The sequence below is a fragment of the Neovison vison genome, chromosome 2 (assembly GCF_020171115.1).
Source record: "Neovison vison isolate M4711 chromosome 2, ASM_NN_V1, whole genome shotgun sequence".
Taxonomy (NCBI): domain Eukaryota; kingdom Metazoa; phylum Chordata; class Mammalia; order Carnivora; family Mustelidae; genus Neogale; species Neogale vison.
In genome coordinates, this window is record NC_058092.1 from 24,964,368 (window position 1) to 24,984,489 (window position 20,122).

Below are 20,122 nucleotides of genomic sequence, written 5' to 3' on the forward strand. Positions count from 1 at the left end.
CTAATTTGGAGTTTTTTCTTATAAGTGAAGATGAGCTTGCATATGCATATGTGTGGGTTTTTCATATAGTATTTGATATAAGTAGCTTTTTCATCAGTCTGTTGGTTTTATTTGAGTTTTGTGATTCTTTGTTTTTCCTTCATAGAAGTTTCAACATACTCTCATGTGTCTTAACTAAGTGCTTTGCAATTAATAGTGAGGGAATTTGTTCCTCTGTACCTTTTGTGCTCTGCGGGCTATAGACCGCCTTTATGTTATACATATGTTTTCCATTGTAGAAATAGAATGTGTTGTGCTCGCTTTGGCAGCACATATACTAAAATTGGAACGATACAGAGAAGATTAGGATGGCCCTGTGCAAGGAGGACATGCAGATTTGTCAAGTGTCCCATAAATTAAAAAAGAGAGAGAGAGAGAATATTTATTGAGGAAAATCTAGTACATACAGCCATATAAAGTGATCCCTTAATCCCACCATTCAGAGATGATTATTGTTAAAATTTACTTTGATTCCTTTTTTTTTAAGTGTCATAGTACACACTGTTTTTAATTTAAAAAAGCGTATATTGGGAGATGTGTTTTTCTTTAAATACTGATATATTAGGTGGACTTTTTAATGTATAAACACTTTAAATGTTCATTGAGTGGTCTAAAATGTCATATACTTAGGGTTAAAGATACAATTTAGTAACTGTGTATTGGCACCTCTTCAATGCAAGGTAGAGTGGGGTGTGGGGAGGGACCCAGATGGGGCAAGTACCCTGGGAATTTTATAAGAATCTTGGGAACCAAAATTCAGGATACAAGCTTCCATCACTCCACTCTGTCCGGATCTCCTCTCTCTGTGGACAGGGTTGGGCTTTCTTAATTGCTATTGTATTTTATTCTAGTGATTTGTGGTTACAAAGTGTGACTCTGTCTTGTGTATTGTAATAGCATTTGTCAAGCGTGGATCTGGTTAGTTCTTAAGAATTCTTAAGAAATGATCTCTAATGCTTTTTGTTTTACTACTGCTTTGCCGTACAATATACTAGTTTTATTTTTTTCATCTCTTGTCTTTATCCTGTCCTTTTGATATTTTTTTTTCTTTGTTCAGCCTATTCCATAGTGTTTTGGCAATGGCTCTGTGCTGTGTTTAGAAAACTGGTGGGGTGCCTTCTATTTCCAGCAATGTGGTGGTCCAGATACTCTGAACAGCCTCCCCACTGACAACAAAGAAAACTGCATCCTGACTTACAAGAAAGCGGGGGATCCTTCAGAGGTCAAAATTAAGTGAAAGCAGGCATCTCCACTTAGAGTAAAAGCCAGCCTATTCTCCACCCACTAGCCAGAGGGATTCTTTTAAAATGTAAGTCAAATCATATCAGGTTTTATTGAAACTGCCTAAAACCCTGTGCTGGCTCCCGTCTCACTCCAAATTAAAGCCAAAGTCCTCCAAGGGCTTCTAAGGCCCTTTGTGATCAGCCCCGTCTCGTCTCAGATTCTCTCCCTCACCACACTCCCTCCTGCTCATCCCATCACAGTCTTGGCAGCCTCCCTGCAATTCCTTGAGCTCCCCCAGGCACGTTCCTGCCTCAGCACCTTTGCTCCAGCTTTTCCTTCTGCCTGGATCACATTTCTTCCAGGTACCACACAGGCTCACTCCTTGACCTCCTTTGCATCTTTGCCTGAAGGTCAACTTCTCAGTGAGGCTTTATGCTTTATTTAATCCTGCCACCTGCCCCTCTCCCTGCTCTTTTCTTTCTTTTATTCAATACCATTTATTATCTCCTAATTTACTATATAACTTACTTCTTTATTTTATTTACCTCCCTCCTGATGGACTGTAAATATGATGAGGACAAGGACTTTGTCTACTTTGTTCATTAGTGTATCCCACACATGTAAAATTATGACTATTCAAATATGTGGTAAATGAATTCATTAACTCAGAGAGAAAACCTAACTCTGGAACTGGCTTTCTCTCTGGGAGTGTATGTTGAACCCTTGTGGGATTGATCTTTAGTTTTGATAGCTGCATGGGTTCCTAGGGGCTCAGTCAGGATGGAGACTCTGATAGGATCCCTTGCAGTAAGCTGGGAACCACCCCCAAAGGTCCATCATCAGTGTAAGGATAAACCAGAAAAACACCTACCCCACAGAAGAGAACACCAAGAAAACACATGTCTTTGGGATCTTGGTAGTGGTTGGAAGAGGGCACAAACTGAGACTTTACAGCCCTAAACTGAGACTTTACAGCCCTAAGCTAACCTTTTCTTGGGTTTGTTGCCCAAATTTATATTAATTGTGTTGTCTGAAAAACCTCAAGGCTAGAATGTATTATATCTTGCAGAAGCAAACACGTCCCTCTGGAGTGGAAATCTTTAGCCTAGACTTTTAAGAATTCTCACAAGTAAAGTGCCAAAGTACATGAATTAGCAGTCAAAAATCACAAAACACAAAGAAATAGGTCACCATTGAGGAAAAGCCAGCCGAAGTAATAAACAACAGAACCAGACCTGAAATTATTTCATGTATTAGAATTCTCAGATGTTAAAGATAAAATAGAATGTTTACAATGTTTAAAGAAATAAGGAATTGTGACAAAGGGATACTTGTGTGGCTTAGTTGGTTGGGCCTCCAACTCTTGATTTCAGTTTAGGTCACGATTTCAGGGTCATGGGATCAGCCCTTCATTGAGCTCTGCATTGGGCTCCACACCTAGTGTGGAGTCTGCTTAAAACTCTTTCTCCCTCTCCTTCTGCCCCTGCTCCCCCACTGTGCTCTCTCTTATTTTAGTATATGTGCTGCTGAAGCGAGCATGTGTGCTCTCTCTTAAAAGAAAAGAAAGTGTGAACAAAGAATAAGCAAATATAAAAATATGAACTAGCAGATTTTTTTAAGTGGGCTCCATGCCAACATGGGGCCTCAACTCATAACCCCGAGATCAAGACCTGAGCTGAGATCAAGAGTTGGCTGCTTAAATAGCTGAACTACCCAGGTGCCTCTCCAGATTTTTTTTAAAAAGATATTATTTATTTATTTATTTATTTGACAGAGAGAGAGAGACACACAATGAGAGAGGGAACACAAGCAGGAGGAGTGGGAGAGGGAGATGCAGTCTTCTCACTGAGCAGGGACCCCAATGCAGGGCTCAGTTCTGGACCCTGGGATCATGACCTGAGCCAAAGCAGATGCTTAACGACTGAGTACCCAGGTGCCCCACCAGCAAATTTTTAAAAGGATTAAATAGAACTCCTAAAAATTAAAAAATATGATAATTAAAATAGTGCACAGAGTAAGCAAGCTATTAGAGACAATTAAAGAGAGAATTAGAGAATGGGAAGATAGAGCTGAAGAACTGATGTCAGTGTAGCACAAAGACAGGGAGATAAAAAATAAGAAAGGCACAGGAAGTGGCAGACAGAATAAGCACACATCAGACACAATGTCTAATTATAGTTTCAGGGGAGATTGCATGAGGATACAGAAACCCTACCAGTAATCTGAACAGGATTTCAGTATAAAGAATTTCAGTATAAAGAATTGTCAACTTTAAAAATGGTTAATTACTAAAAGGGGCAAAAGCAGTTACTGCTGTTAGTAAGAGAGAGTGAACAAGGAAGCAACTTGGCAGAGAGCTCCTCCCTCCAAGGCTGAGGTTGAAACCTTTGAAGAAAGGCCATGACCATCACAGAGACACACAACCTATCAGTGGCAAAGAAACTTGTCTAAGGGTGCCTACCACAACCCGATCATAGGGTTGGTTTGCTTCTGAGTGGAGGGGAAGCTTGCTGGAGGGTTCAAGGTTCAGTTCAAGGCTGAACTGAGGTGAAGGCTACCATACTATCCTATGCTGAGCCATGGAGGCCACACAGAAAGTAGCAGGCTAAAGAGAGAAAGTCTCTTCTTCCTGATATGCCTTACGGTGTCCTTCTAGCAACCTCTGTTGACAAAGCCTAACACAGAGCTACCTGGCAAAGAATGTTCAGCTCTAGTACTACAAAGCAAGACAAAGAAGGGTGGATTGGGGACTGAGAGGCCAAAAGTTAATAACTGGCAGAAAGTCAATAGAATGGGAGAGAGGAAGACATGTCTTCAGATTTAGGAAACCCAAAAAATCCCACACTTAGACAAATAATAGTAAAACTGAATACTGAAGACAAAAAGAAAATCTTAAAACTAGTGAGGGAAATAAGACAGATAGACTACCTATAGAAGAATGACAGACTTAGAGCTTTTCTCTATAACAGTGGAAAGTGGGAGATACTGGAATAGCAGCTTTAATATACCAACCTAGAATTTTGTATCCAGCAAAATTGTTTTTCAAGAATGAGTATGAAATGTAGGCATTTTCAGACAAGCAAATAGTGAGAGACAGAACTTCGTTAACAGAAATTCTAAAGGATGTATTTCGGTCATAAGGAAAATGACTCCAGAAGGATGGTCTGTGTTGCAAGAAGAAATGGTGACCAAAGATAGCTAAATATGTGGGTGTATCCAAAGGATCATTGACTGTCACCACTTCAACCACCAATAACATTTAATTCGTGGGGTTAAAAACAGTATTTAGGGGCACCTGGGTGGCTCAGTCATTAAGTGTCTGCCTTTGGCTCAGGTCATGATCCTGGGATCCGGGGATCTGGCCCATGTTGGGCTCCTTGCTCGGTGGGGAGACTCCTCCCTCTTCCTCTTCCTGTGCCTGCCACTCCCCCAGCTTATGCTGTCTCTCAAATAAATAATAAATAGATAATATAATGGATAATATATTTTATATATTAGAAATATATATCTATAGAAGTAGATGATATAATTGCCAACATTGAAGGTAATTAAAATGGTTTAGTTTAGACACCAGCATTTAAAAAATAGACAAGAGGGGCGCCTGGGTGGCTCAGTGGGTTAAAGCCTCTGCCTCTGGCTCAGGTCATGATCTCAGGGTACTGGGATCAAGCCCCGAATTGGGCTGTCTGCTCAGCAGGGAGCCTGCTTCACTCTCTCTCTCCCTGCCTCTCTGCCTACTTGTGATCTCTCTCTCTGTCAAATGAATAAAAAATAGACAAGAAATATAGTTGAGAGCACAGGAAAACCCCATATATATCTGGAAACTTGATTTTCAACAGGGCTTGCAAAACAGACCATTGGGGATTGTTTAATATATAATGTTGGGGCACCTGATTGTCCAAATGCAAAAAATGAAATTGAATCCCCATCTCAATGCGTGTGTGAATATAAATCCCAGAAATCCATATAGGAGAATATCTATTTGACCCTGAAACAGGGAAGAAGAGTAAAGACTCTCTTACAAACCAAAAAAGGAAAAGACTCATGTTTGTCTACATTAAAACGAAGCACTTCTGTTCACCTGTTAGTGAAAGGAAAGAGGCAATCAGACCCTGGGAGGAAATATGCAAACACATGTACAACTGGATAAGGAATCAGTACACAGAATTTATGAAGGATTCTCTTTTTAAAAAAAATTTTTTTTTTAAATTTGAGAGAGAGAGAGCACACACACACAGGAGGAGAGTGCGAGGGAGGAGCAGACTCCCAGAAGAGCAGAAAGCCCGATGTGGGACTTGATCCCAGAACCCTGAGATCATGACCTGAGCCAAAAGCTCAGATGCTCAACTGACTGAGCCACCCAGGCGCCCCTCTATGAAGGATTCTTACACAAGAATCTTAAGAAAAGAAAATAAGAAGAAAAGCAGTAAAAAATAGAAAGCAATAGAAACATAGACAAAAGGCTTTAATAGGCAGTTCACAGAGGAGGAAATCCAAATAGAAAATGAAAAAGTGCTCAACCTCTTTGGTAATCAAGGAAACACAAATTCAGATAAAAGGAGACATCATTTTCTACTGACTAGATTAGAAAAAAATTAAAGGCATGACAAAATCAAGAGCTGGTGAGGGTATAGAGTAGTTGGATCTTTTAGACACTGACAGGTAGGAGCTGGTGTTTCTATTTTGGGAAACCAGTTAGCATTATTCATATAAAGTTAGAAATGTCTGTACCCTACCTTCCAGCAAGTTCTTAGATATGTGTTGTAAAGAAACTCTTGGCATGCATATTTGAGGAAATACATAAGAGTGTTCACAGGAGAAATTTTTTTAGTATAAAACATTGGAGTCAACATTAACGTTTGTTGGCAGGGTAATAGATAAATAAATTACGGTGTATTCCATATAATGAATTTGATGCAGCATATTGTGAATTATGGCTACATGTTTCAGTTGGATGAATCTTGGGAATGTGCGTTTCAACAGTAAAAAAAGCAAGTTCCAGAGATTACGTACTGTATGGTTTCATTTTACATAAATTTCAGAAGCGTACTAAATACTGTGCCAAACAGAACAGGAGAGTAATGAAAACAAAATCCAGGGTAACGGGTACCTCTGGAAGGGTTAGGGAAGTAGCATGTCACTGGGGTGGGGTCACATGGGGGTTTCAAAGATCTTGGAAATTTTATATTTATTTAGCTGGTGGTGGGTACACAGATATTCTTTTTTTTTTTTTAAGATTTTATTTATTTATTTGACAGAGATCACAAGTAGGCAGAGAGGCAGGCAGAGAGAGAGGAGGAAGCAGGCTCCCTGCTGAGCAGAGAGCCTGATGCGGGACTCAATCCCAGGACGCTGGGATCATGACCTGAGCCCAAAGCAGACGCTTAACCCACTGAGCCACCCACATTCCCTACACAGATATTCATTTGATTGTTATTCTTTATATCTTACATGTACAAAATTTTTTGTAGGAATTAAATATTTAACAAAAATTGAGTCTGTCATTATTACTTATTATATTCTTTGATAGGCTCATATTTATTCTTTTATCATGCCACTTCTAACATTCAGAAAAATATCTTGGGGATTTTAATTAGTGGTAGCCTACTTAATCTATTTATTAAATTGGGGAGCATTCTCTTTTTTGCTTTATTAACGTTTTCTAGCTAGGAGAGGTAGAGCTCTTGTATTTTATTTCTCTCATTAAGGTTTTATTATTCTCTTTGAATAAGTTATTGTGGCTCAAGTACATCCAAGAATTTAATAACATAATGCTTTCATTACTATTGTGAGTGGAAACATTTCCCTGTGTTTCTGAGCTGAGACAATGACTTGCATGCTGAGACACTGAGACACTGATTTCCCCCCCAAACTACCCATTCCCTTTGGATTTTCCAGGTAGGCAAACAAGTCATCTGCATTTTATATATTTTTTTCACTTCTTATATATTATATTTTTCATTTCTTTCCCTCATTTCTCTCCCCCCCCCAGTAGCTATTGCCCAAAGAAACATGATATATAACGTAGGAATGGTGACAGAAAGCATCAGACTTGGGTCAGAAGTCTGGCTTGTCAAGTCAGAAGTCTTGGCCAGAAGTCTGGCTCGAGTCCCGGCGTTTCCATATAGTAGCCGAGTAACTTTAGGCACGTTAACTTAATCTCCCTGAAACTGTTTCTCCCGTTTCTTCATCAGGAAAATGAAAGGTTGAACTTAATTACTAAGGTTGGTTCTGAAATGAGGCCGTTCTAATGAATTTCCATTAAGTTGGACTCGCTCTTATCTTAAATAGTCTCTCTGCATTGCAGGTTTGACTTTGTCTGTAGTTTTAATCAAGAATAGATGCTATAGGCTACAGAATATTATCTTCACACATACTGAGAAAATGAGATTTGAATTGTAGATTCCTCTTTTCCATATTATGATGAAGCCAGTGGTCGCCTTGCTCACATTGTTCCTGTTTTCCAGAGAGAGGTAAATTGTCTGTATTGTTCCACATAGAGGAAACTCACTGAAGGTGATTCTTTGGCTACGAGGGCAGATTGGGTTAGTTACGGTTTCATTTTAGATTTTCCTGTATGTTCACAAGTTAAATCCTGACCATATGTTTTTGTTCTTTTTCTCCCTTTGTATGTGCTGCCTTTGTTCATTCCATTTTTTTGTTTTTAAAATATTCTTGTGCTCTTTATGTAGAATAGAGATTATTGATTTATTCTTTAAAAGTTGGGGAGTTATTTAAGGACTCCATCAGGGCCAGAAGATATTTTAAAATGTTTGGCCTTCTTTCTTGTGTGGATCCACTAATTTATTGGGCCTCGTTGAGGAGGGCACCCAGTTGGGTGCAGCTGGATGGCCCCTTGCCTGGGACCACTCGGAGTTCTGCTACTAACTCCCTCCAGAACCTATAACAGGTCACTTCCGTTCTCTGACTTTTCTCATCTGTAAAATGGGGACTGCAGCTGCCGCCCAGATGGGGTGTGAGGCAACGGTGGGGGTGCTCTGTAAACTCCCTGCCCTCTCTCTGGGAGGGGCCTGATAGATTGGGCAGCTTGTATTTTTACAGGTGTTTGTCCGTTTCCACTCAGTTTCCAGACTCATAAAAAGAGCTAAGACTTAACAAGCCTGTTGCCACATGCCTTTAGAATATTTATTTTGCAGATTTTTTTTGTTTCCTTTTTTCTTAAAGACCGGGGAGGGGGAGGAGACAAAGATGTATTTATTTATTTATGTCAGAGACAGAGTGCACACAAGCAGGGGGAGTGGCAGGCAGAGGGAGAAGCAGGTCCCCCCGCCCGACCCCGAGTAAGGAGCCCAATAGGGGCTTGATCCCAGGACCCTGTGATCCAGACCTGAACTGAAGGCAGAAGTTTAACTGACTGAGCCATCCAGGCATCCCAAGGCAGGGCTTGAAGTAGCAAAAGGGTAGCTTTGCATTATTTCCTGTGAAGTTAAATTTTTTTTTATTTATGTCACTAATAAGAAGAGAACTCTTATTGTAACACAAGGGTGTCTTTCTTCTTACTTTATTGTGAAAAAAACTTTGGAACCTCTTTTCTCAGGATCCTCATGGATTCATTTATATAGTATTTCCTCCCAAAAGCTTTAAAAGTTAGCTTAATGCTTTTTAAGAAGTGGAGCTAAGGGAAATAATTCAGAGCAACTGAGATTAATTTTACTTAGTAACAGGAATCTCATAAACAAGAATGTTAAGTATTATGAACAAGGATATATTTGTTTTCCTTTTCTAGAATATATACTTCCTGGCTCCAAGATTGAAGCCTGGCACATAGTAGGTGCTCAAAAAATATTTGTTGAATGACTCAATCAATGAATATGGATAGCTTGAATTTTTGACTTTAATATGTGCATGCCTTTCTTTACTAATGAGACTAATGGCTTATTAGCTTTTTATCATATACATGAATATTATTTCTGCTTATGCAACCTGTGGCTTATCTTTCTCAATTTTACTCACTCCTGTGGCTGGGTATGGTATTGTAATACTTTTTGTTTTTCCCCTGTTGGTCTTCTCCACTACCTCCTTCTAGACTCTTCAGAGGGCTTCTATTAATCTCTTCTTCCTTTCTTCCTCCCTTTCTTTCTTTTTTTCTTCTGGTTCTTTTTCTCATCACTCATGTATTTCCTATTCATTCATTCATTCATTTAAAAGGTATTATTAAAAAAAGCACCTACTCTATGCCAGACTGCTAGGAATGGGGGAGATGGGGGTGAACGAGATGGTCATGATCTTTGGGGTCATGGAATTTAGAGTCTGACAGGGAAGACAGGCCTGAACAGATACATTTCACAAATACCTAATTATAAATTATGACAAATGCTATGAAGGCTAAGCTTGTTTTGGGGGGGTGGGGGCGCATGGAGCCTTAGGAAAGGCTTTCATGAAGGTGTTGTAGCTGAGATCTAAAGGAAAATTAGGAGTTGGCAGGGTTGGGGCCTCAGGGAAGAGCAGGGGGAGGGCTGGGGTTGGGGGAAGGGAAGCAAGGTTTCCCTAGGAGCCCAGAGCAACTGGCTTAATGGAACATGGTAGCGCAGCGGGGACGAGAGGACTCAAGGGCACAGTCAGGGCTTTCTCATATCCGTCTTTCAGTCAGGACTCCTCCTCTAGGACCTGCCTGGCAGAATCTCACACTGTGACAAATTGCACTGGTTGTCCGCAAATGGTCTGTGTTACAGATTGCTTTTCTGCATTTTTAAGTCATCTAAGAAAAAAAATTTTAATTTTATGTAATTTGTAGTTCCGTCTTTGGGCAAGTCACATAACCTCTTAGAGCCTCGGTTTTCCTGAAAGGGGAGGAATTTTGTCTACCCCTTGGGGTTCTCTGTGACCTCTGCTGGGTCACCCTGTGATTACCTGTTGGAGGCCCTTCTTCCTCCCCAGATTGAGAGCTGAGGGTGGGAGAAGGTCTAACTCACCTGTGTTCTTCTGGCTCCCGTGACAGGGCCTGGCATGGAATGAGGGCATCTGGGAGGCCTTCACAGAAAAGGAAACCCCAGGGCTGGGCCCGGAGGCCAAGCTGAATTTGAGGGAGGGGGAAGGGCTGGAGAGATGTGGACAGACCCCAGGTCTGGAAAGTGGCAGATAGGTCAGTGAGGACCAAAGCAGAGAGGAAGTAATGATAACAACGATAATGATGGCGCTATCTCACTGGGCCCTTGTCGCGTGCCAGACACTGGTCTAAACGCCCTAAATACACTCATTTATCCTTTCAGTGACCCTATGAGTTAGGTACTATAATTATTTCCATTTTACAAAGGAGCATACCGAGGTTCGGAGGGATTAAGTACCTTGCCCAAGATCACATACCTAGTGAGTGTTGGAGCCTGGATTGAAGACCAGGCATTGTGGCTTCAGAATGTATGAGGCAATGAATGCAAAGGAGGAGGAGGGGCTTAAACGCCAGGCTAGAAGCCCCTTCAGTCTTTATTGTACTGGTTATGGGAGCCATGGAAAGCTTTTGAGGGAGGGAGTGCTCAGGCTGTGCTCAGGGTGCCAAGGAAAGCTGAACGTGACTGTGCCTCTCTCCTGCAGAAATCATCCGCGGATCAGCCCCTGTACAGCAGCAGCCTGTGGGGCCCTGTGGCCGACGGCCAGGACTGCGTGGCTGAGGGCCTGTGGCTGCCGCTACTACACGTAGGGGACTGGCTGGTCTTTGAGAACATGGGCGCCTACACCGTGGGCATGGCTTCCCTCCTTGGGGGGACCCAGACCTGCCGAGTCACCTATGCCATGTCCCGGGTGGCCTGGTAAGGGGGCCCTGCTGAGAAGGCAGTAGGGGAAGAGAAGGGAGCAGGTGGGGAACGAGAAATCTGAGATCTGAGACTGGTTTCCATGTAATCCAGTTTGATGAGTACTCTTGGCTATTGATTCCAAGTGAGGCCTGCGCTTGGCACCTGGCCGTGGCCATGAAGGAGACAGAGCTTCCCTTGAGCAGCTCAGCACCCTGTGAGAGACACAGAGCAGCAGGCGGGCCTCCTGATAATACGGGGGCCGGGGGTGGGGGGCACCGAGGTTGGGCTGTGGATCCGGAGAGCCCTCCCTGATGCCCAGACTGACCTCCCAGAGGAAGGAAGATATGGGAGTCAGCCGGCAGGAGGCAGTAGGGGGCTCCGGGCAGAAGGAGCACAGAGTGAGTATGGGGCCTTCGAGAAACCACCTGAAGTTGGTTGTGGCTGGAGAGGGAGCAGGGCTGGATCTGCGAAGGGCCTTGAAGGCCAAGTGAAGGGCTTTGAGTTGTGGGAATCATGGACTGATATGAAGCGAGGGAGAGACGTGGTCTGGTTTGGATTTTAGAAGGGCTCTCTGGCTCCTGGGGGCAATAAGAGAGGACGGGGGCAGATGTGGATTGAGCAGACTAGCTGGGGGGCTGTTCTGTGGCCTGGGGAAGACTTGCCTGCTGACTGAGCCTCCTCAGGAAATGCACACCACACTCCCCCTGCTTGCCTGACTGGGCCGGTGCTGGGATCCAGTGAGGCAAGAGGGGCACGAGCCCTACAGAAGTCACGTTTGTTGAACCCTCCCATCAGGCCTCTCCTCTCCACTGCACAGAATCAGTGCTCTCACAAAGAGGGAGGTTTGGTCAGTGGTGAGGGGACTGCTGTGGGAGTGGGGAGGGACAGAGCAGTCAGAGGGTCTTCCATGCTGGGCCTCAGCCTGTGCTCTGGGGGACAAGCTGGATGCTGGAGCACCCCACCCCCCAACAGTGTTACCAACCCCCAGCCCTCACGGGGCTCAGTCTCAATGGCACATTTCATTCATCCAGTCAACAGACCTTTGTTGTATCTGCTCCCCCCAGGGACAGAGGTTTGGGCCAGTGCAGCTGTTGTGACATCAGGGGTATTGTGACAAGGCTTGAAAACTGAAAAAGCCAACCACACAGGGCTCCTTATCCCGTCCCTGCTCCATCATAGCAAACACTGGGAGATGGGGTGCAGGAAATCCCTTTATTCATTGCTAGAAACAAAACATTTTTATGTATTAAACTGGCTGTGCCAGAAAGTATCAAAGGAGCCCCGCCCAGACATCCTGCTTCAGAGCCTGGCTCTGTGCCGAGTCCCAGGGCAGTGAGAGCACCCGAGCCGGCATGGTGACCTGCGCACACAGACGCTGGTGCAGAAGCAGGAAGGTCACTTGGGAGCGAGGGACAGCAGGGTGGCGGGGTGGTCAGGGCTAGGAGTTAGCCAGGTGCAGGAAGGCAGATGGGGGGTTGGTGGTCCGGGCTGAGATGTGGGGGTTTGAGTCCAGTGGCGTCAGAGAACTGAGAATAGCTGCATGTGGCTGGAGTGGCCTGTGCAGAAGACTGGATGGCGAAGGACCTGGAAGCCCAGGTTGGACTTGATCTCAAAGGCCGTAGGGAGTCTGTCATGGATGCCTTTTAAGAAACTGGACCAACCCCTTCTGAGAAATAAGGAGATAGACAGAGGGGACTTGGCTGGGGAGCCTCCCGCTGGAAAGAAGAGCCGGGCCACCGACTTCCTGGTGAAGTGAACACGTCAGCGTAGAGGGAGGCCTCCCTGCAGGTGGGAGACTGGGCTGGACAGAGCCTGAGAGCAGATCGAAGCTGCTGGTGGCTCGAGGGTGGGAATGAGCCTCCTGGAGAACTGAACTGTCTGGAGGAGGCAGGAGCAGACCGGCTAGAGATGGTGGTAGCCCTGGGAGGTGGGCACCCACCAGGAGGTTCAGAAGCTGGGCTCGGCAGGGATGGATTGGGCAAGGAACAAGATGCCGGACTTGCGGCTGAGCAGCTGGTCAGACGGTGGGGCCATTTATCAACCTGGGTAGGTAGGTTTGTAGGATTTTTTGAGGGGGGCCGGAGGTGATTTTTTTTTTAAAGTCCTAAGCCTGGGGTATAAAGAATGTGGGCTTTGGACTGAGAGTTCTGTTGAAGTTCTCCCCCTTTCTAGGGATGTGACCTTATGCAGGTCACTTCTCTCCCGGCCTCAATTTCCTCATTGGTAAAATGGGGATGATAATGCTGCCCTTACGCGGTTTAGGGGAGGACACAACTAGATGCTCTAAGAAAGGTGCCTGGCACACAATGTGTGGCCTGTAGTAAGTACCCAGTGAATGTGGGTCCCATTTCCCTTGTGGAGGTGGGCCACAGGGGAGAAGAGAGCGCTGGGGGAAGAAGTCAGCAGACCCACCCCCATTCCTGCCCGAGGCTGGGCTCTGGGGCCAGGGGGGAGCCCTATATACAGAGGGGGCTGGTTCTTTTGATGCCGGGGTCTTCTCAGGAGCTCCTGGCCTGTGGGGCCCCATGCTGGCTGCCTCCAGTGCCCCTCTCTCACCCACAGGGAAGCGCTTCGAGGGCAGCTGCTGCCTACAGAGCAGGACGAGGACACCGAGGGCCTGTGCAAGCCTCTGTCCTGTGGCTGGGAGATCACAGACACCTTATGCGTGGGCCCTGTCTTCACCCCGGCGAGCATCATGTGAGCGGACCCCGTTTCCCCCCCGGAGAACTCCAGCGGGGCCGCAGAGATGCCTCTGGGAGACGTGAGGAAAGCAGCAAGCAGGGACACCCTCTGGCCAGGACTCTGGTGCTCGCTCTGCTTCCCCGCACGCTCCGCCTGTAGTGTTTCTGCCCTGTAAATAGGACCAGTCTTACACTCGCTGTAGTTCAAGTATGCAACATAAATCCTGTCCCTTCCAGCTGTGTCTGCCTCCTCTGCAGCGCATGGGGCCTGGTCAGCCAGGTGTGGGGTGTTCTCGGGGTCTCCCTTGGTCTCCTTCCCACCTTTGTAAATATGAAGCAAATAAATATTTAGGTTTTTTTTTTAATACTCCAGTGGAATCTAGCAGCTCAATTCACAAAGCAGCCTGGGCGAGACCAGGGCCGAGACTTTCCCACCCAATATGGATGACCCCATGCCCTCTGCTTCAGTCCTGACCCAGCTGTGGTGTGGGCATCTCCCGTGGCACCCGGCTTCTCTGACTCACCTCTATGCTCTGCAGCAGCTGCCATGCCTGGGGTCATGAGGAAGAGTGAGGTGTCAGGGCTGGAGGCGGGGGTCAGAGCTGCTGTCCTTTGGCCCTAGAGCTGTAGCTCCCTGCTGGTTGAGGGGCCTCTATGGAACCCAAGACCCAGCCTAAGGCCTGGCCCAATGTGGGGGCAAAGAGCAAAGAGATGGGTGTCAGAGATGTTCTGAAGACACACCTTGCACCCTTAGCGTCCTTGCAGGTATGTAAGGCAGTAAGAGTAATGCAGAGATGGGGAGGCTGGTTTTGCTTATCCAGGCAATAACTACCAGAGCAGGGCTGGCCACAGAGCACTGCCACGTCCAGTGCTGAGGGGCCTGATACTGATGTCTCCTCAACTGGAAGTTCAATGTCACTGCTGGGGTCCGAGGCAATGCACCTGCGGGGAGTGAGCTGCTTAGCTAGGAGTTCCCCTAGCTGCTACAGGGGCCCTGAAAAATTTTTCTTCTGTAATTAAGAAAAACTGAAATACAAAACTCACATGCCTTAAAACCCACCCGTTCCAAGTACAGAATTCATGGTTTTTAGTATACTGAATCTGTACAACCGTCACTACTGTCCAATCCCATGTTCATTACCTTGAAGAGGAAGCCTGTGCCCATTAGCATTCACGCCTCACTTTCCCCCTTCCCCCAGGTCCTGGCAGTCACTACTCTACTGCCCACCGCTGTGGATTGGGCTGTTCTGGACGTATCATTATGAATGTTTTTATACCCTCACTTGAGCTTCTGTCTGGGTAAGCCTGGTACATGGGGTTTTTTCCCACACTGCCAAGCAATTCTCCGACACCAGCTGGGTGTCCCTCAGTTCAACTGGATTCTGACACTATCTGCCCAGAGACAGCTTTAGATTCCACAGGTCAGGGGCTCAGTCCTACAAGACTGCCCCACTCTCCCCCTACTTCAGACCCTGATCTCCAAGCCCAGGTCGTGACCTGTGTTTGGACCAACAGGTTATAGATTGGAGGTTCCAATAACCCATTTCTTTGGGTTTAATGAATTTGCTAGAGTGACTCATGGAACTCAGGGTAACCCCTTCCTTACTATGTTCCTGTTTTATGATGAAAGGATGTAACTCAGGAGAGCCAGAGAAAGAGCTGCACGGGGCAAGCCCTGGTGATGGTGCAGAGCTCCAGTGCCCTCCCCAGGCGTCAGTCTCCCAGCATCCCCACGTGTTCACCAGCCTGGAGGCTCCCCAAACCCTGTCCTGTGCAGCTTTTATAGAGGCTTCATTACCTCGGCAGGACTGATTAGATCATTGGCATCGGCGGCTGAACTTGATCTCCTGCCTCCTTCCCTCCCCAGAGCTGGAGGGTAGGATATAACAAAAGACACCTTTGTCACCTCGTCACTTAGGAAATTTTAGGATCTCCCTGCCAGGAATGGGGATGAAAACAAAGCACATGTCTGTTATTGAAAGTCACGATATCATACCTGGTCCACCAGTTCCAGCGTCTCAGCCAGTCCTGGGTCCTGCGTTTAGCTCTGAGGTCCCCTCACGAGGCAACATGTTCTGAGTGAACTGGGTGCTTGTCAAAATCAGAGATGCCTTTTCTGGGCTGAGCCTAGTTTGTGGTACTTTGACAATAAGCAGGCTGAAAGGTCAGGACCCCCAAGAGACAGCCAGGATCCCTGTATTGCCCGCTGGTTCTTAACGCACCACCAGGTTTTTGCATCTTACCATGCCAGGCTCTGGCCTCGTGCGTGAGGCTGTTTTGAAGACTTCTCGTGTTTTGATGCTTTTTTGATGCCAAGCAGATTGGGACCTGCTCATGCTTGTTTGGTGGAGAGGGAAGGAGGGCAGACACAGGTTCTGCCGGAACTGGCCATCTGCTTCCAAAGGCAGCAGATGTGCTGCTAAGCGCGCTGGCTGCAGGGAGATCCAGGCATAACTCATTGCCTTGTCTACGACCAGTTCGCTGGGGAGAGGCTTCTGTGGCTTTTAAAGTGACAGCAGCTGGCACGGAGTTGGAACAGATTTCTCACTGGAGCCTTTCAAATGTTTCACGTTCCATTTGCAGCAAGAGTGTGAAATTTATACTTTTCTGAGAAACACAGAAGTTGCTGTAACTTGCTTGAGAATAATAAACAGTCATTTCAGTTGTTTTGGTTTGTCATTTCCATCTTTTTGTGAGGAGAAGGGTATTAAACAGGTGGAGGATGTTAAGGCCCTCAGGCCTCTACAGGGGAATCTGACCCGGGGTCCCGGGAGCCCAGGCTGCACAGGCATTTGCCTCCCTAAGCAGCCACTGGCAGTGAACTTGAATGCCATGCTGGCTGCCCCAGAGGTCACTTTCCTGTCGGCCTCTGCCAGACCCATCCTGCCCTGGGACCTCACCTAAGGGACACCCTCCTCTCAACACCTCCCCACAACCCATCTGCGCCTCCTGAGGCTGCTCCTGTGGACCCACCTGCTCACTCTGGGAGGTTCACGGACCTGCTTCGGCACTCCCAGACCACGCTGCCACCCCTCTCACCCAGGGACTGGCCCCCTCCTGCCCCTCCACCGTCCACTCTGCTCAGAGGTGGATCCAGCCGCCGCCAGGATTCCCATTTCATCGAGAATAACATTTAAAGTTCTCATCCAACTACTTCTCTTGACTCCCTCTCCTCCTCCCTTACTCACTCCCCAGACACCCGGCCCCTCCATTCCTTGAACACGCCCTACATCGCCCCCATGCTGGGCCTGCACTTGCGGTCCCCTCTCTCTGACATGACCTTCCCAGGTTACCAATGGGGCTCACTCCAAGATCTACTCAAACGTTGTCTCCAGGCGTAGGCTTCTTTGATCAGTCTTCAGAAAACAGCACTTTCTAGGCTCTCTCTCCTTCCGTAACCGGTTCTCTTCTTACCTATCCGCACTTACCACACTGTATTATATGTTGTTCTGCGCATCATTGGTCAGCCCCTCCAGAATGTGAGTTTGGCACCTGGAACTTTAGTTTTTTTCACTGCTAGGTCTTCATTACTCAGAGTAGGTGCTCCAAAAGCATCTATCAAATGGACCAGCGAATGAGTTTAGCATCTGACCTGTCTGAATCTGTTTCTTCCTTTGTAAAGTGGGGTTGCTAAATATATTCCCCTCAGAGGGCTACTGGCATAAAGTACTCAGCTCAGGGCCTGGAATATTATTAGGTGCTAAGTAAATGATGTTGAAAGGGGATTCCTTGAAAATTTGCAGTGGCCGTGGCCTGTAGCAGACGCTGGTGATGCAGAGCTGAGTCCTCAAGGATCTCATGGTGCAGTGGGGTCATAAAGGACCCTGAATGAGAATAAGGAGTCTGACCTCAATTCTGTAGGCAGCAGGGAGCCCCACAGGCTTCTGGAATAGAAACACGACACTATCTTTAAGAAGATAATTCGAAGTATATTCCAAAAGAGGCAGAAGGAGAAGCGCTGGTGGGCTGCTGATAGCATGTACTTCCTTCCCCCCACCCCAGCATGGTTAAGGCAGGCCCTGCCGGGGAGCATTATGGACGTCCCAGGAATTCAAGTTGTCATCTCTGTCTATGCCTGTTCTGGAGGGACACTGTGGCTCTCTGGGTGTCATCCCTCCCTTTGGAAGCCCACCTGCCCAGGCCAGCTCATGCAGTTGTAAAGGAACTACAGGAAAGTCAACAGGATGGGAGTTCCCACTCAACACTTTGCTCCAATGTAAATCCTCTTCCTGGCACTTCTGGGATGAGCAGCTAAGCCTGTGTACATTCAACCAGCAAAAGTATCCAATACAGCCTCCTGTCAGAGGGATCTTACTGAAACCTGACCCTGATCTTGTCAGTCCTCTGATGAAAGCCCTTCGGTTGATTCCCACTGTAATACCAATAAAAGCGAAATTGCCTGAGACCTCTGCCCATCTCTCCAATCTCATCTGATGCCATTCTGCTCTCACCACGCTCCAGCCTAGTACCCTCTTTTCAGTTCCTCACATTTACAGAGTTCTTTCCTGCCTCTAGGTCTCTGCCCTTGCTTTCTCTCTGCTTCTCCCGGGCTGACTTCTCATTTTAAAGGGTCACCTTAAATGTCACTTTCTCAGGAAGGCCTCTTCTAAATACCCTTAACAAGGCAGCCCCCCATCTATGTTAGGTGGAGTCACATTTTATAGGAATTAGATCCTTGAAGGCATTGAGATAAGAAATGCATCAAGATTATCCCTGAAAGTCCTTAGAGCCCCACATAGCTCCATGATCTCTCACTGTCACCCCTTCAGGTCTTTGCTCAAATGTCACCTTCTCAGTGAAGCCTTCCTGACCATCACTCTAAAACAAACACTGCCACCACAGCATTTTGTAACCTCTTTGTTCCTTTACTCTTCTCCCTCTGCCAACCCCCGCCCCATAGCTCACCATCTGACATACTATATATCTTATTTAGAATTAAGCTCTTAGGGCGCCTGGGTGGCTCAGTGGATTAAGCCACTGCCTTCGGCTCAGGTCATGATCTCAGGGTCCTGGGATCGAGTCCCGCATCAGGCTCTCTGCTCAGCAAGGAGCCTGCTTCTTCCTCTCTCTCTCTCTCTGCCTGCCTCTCTGCCTACCTGTGATCTCTCTCTGTCAAATAAATAAATAAAATCTTAAAAAAAAAAAGAATTAAGCTCTTAAAGGCAGAGATTTGTTCACTGCCTGTCCTCAGTGCCTAGACTCTGCTCTATACATAGCTGTTCCATAAGTAACTGTTGAGTGAAGGAATCCTGCATGTCTCAGCTTAGCTCTCTCCCTTTCGGCTAGGTAATGCTTCTTTAAGCATTCACAGTCTCCTTTATCTATCTACCCCTATTAAAAAACTGTTGAGGGACATCTGGGTGTCTCAGGCGGTTAAACGTCTGCCTTTCACTCAGGTCATGATCCCAGGGTCCTGGGATGGAGTTAGCCCCATCCAACTCCTTGCTCAGCGGGGAGCCTGCTTCTCTTCCTTTTTCTGACAGATAAAATGATTTTAAAAACCCCAACAAACAGAACTGCTGATCACAAGGTATTTTTTTCTGCATTTGTTAATCTCACAAAGATAGGGAGCTTCTCCTAACTGCCAGTGTCACCTGGAGCCTGGGCTTACGCTTGGTCGAGTAGGTGCTTAGTGTCTTTTGAATAAACTAGTCTTGGAGGGCGTGGGGAGAAGGTTGGGCATCGGGGCCCTTCAGCTCAGCTTCCCCGCAGCAGTCTGGACCCCGCAGAGTGCCGACCACGGACGGGCACGGGCTGGGCGTCCTGCAGGCCACCTCAGCATCGCACGCAGCCGGAGTGAGGGCGACACACGGGTGAGCCTTAGCAGGGAACGCATACAGGGTGCCTCCGTAGCTACTTCTACTCTTCCACTCAGCTGGGTGACCCTGGCCGAGGCCTGTCGGATAGATGCGGATTCAGACAAATGACGGACATTTTTTTTTTTTTTTTTTTAAGGGAACGTTATGTCCGGACAATATGTGGGCTATTCTTACAGAGAGCCGTTACTTGTGGTTTACCTGAAATTCAGCTCTTACTGGGCTTCCTGCATTGTATTTGCTAACGCTGGTAACCTGACCCTGCCTGTCTCTGGGTTTCGTTTTCCCCATCTGTGAAACGGGGCTATTTCTGCAAGACCGGCCTCGAGGGGCTCCTCAGGCGGAGCAACGGCCCCCCGACCGCCCGGCCCCCGGCGCCGTCCCTCTGCGGAGTCGCGTGCGAGCGCGCTGGTCTCGGGAGAGTTTCTCGCCGGAATGTGCAAGTGAATACGTGCAAGGCCCTTCCACCGGGAGCTCGGTTTTCTCACTGAAGAAACGATGGGCAGAAACCATTCTCACCGCCACGGCCTTATCAAACCGCAAACGCTCGGCTTCCAGTCGCTGCGGCCGCGGATTTCCGGTAGCGTGACGTCTCTTCCGTGCCAGAGAGCCT

General features: G+C 46.8%; 1 protein-coding gene and 1 non-coding gene across 3 annotated transcripts in view; both read left to right on the forward strand.

Moving 5' to 3' along the window:
• The window catches only part of AZIN2 (antizyme inhibitor 2), a 38,572-nt gene extending 22,212 nt beyond the window's left edge, over positions 1-16,360 (forward strand). Inside the window, exons 10-11 of one of the 2 annotated variants that reach the window (XM_044237736.1) lie at positions 10,813-11,027; positions 13,575-13,773. In XM_044237736.1, coding sequence (XP_044093671.1) covers positions 10,813-11,027; positions 13,575-13,713 — 354 coding nt within the window. In that variant the 3' untranslated portion in view covers positions 13,714-13,773. Of the gene's footprint in view, positions 1-10,812; positions 11,028-13,574 lie in introns of both variants that reach the window. The other variant, XM_044237735.1, reaches the window with a different exon arrangement.
• LOC122901522 lies at positions 293-398 on the forward strand. The gene has a single exon (XR_006383535.1). It is a non-coding gene; the product is annotated as a U6 spliceosomal RNA (small nuclear RNA).
• Positions 16,361-20,122: the final 3,762 nt, after the last annotated feature.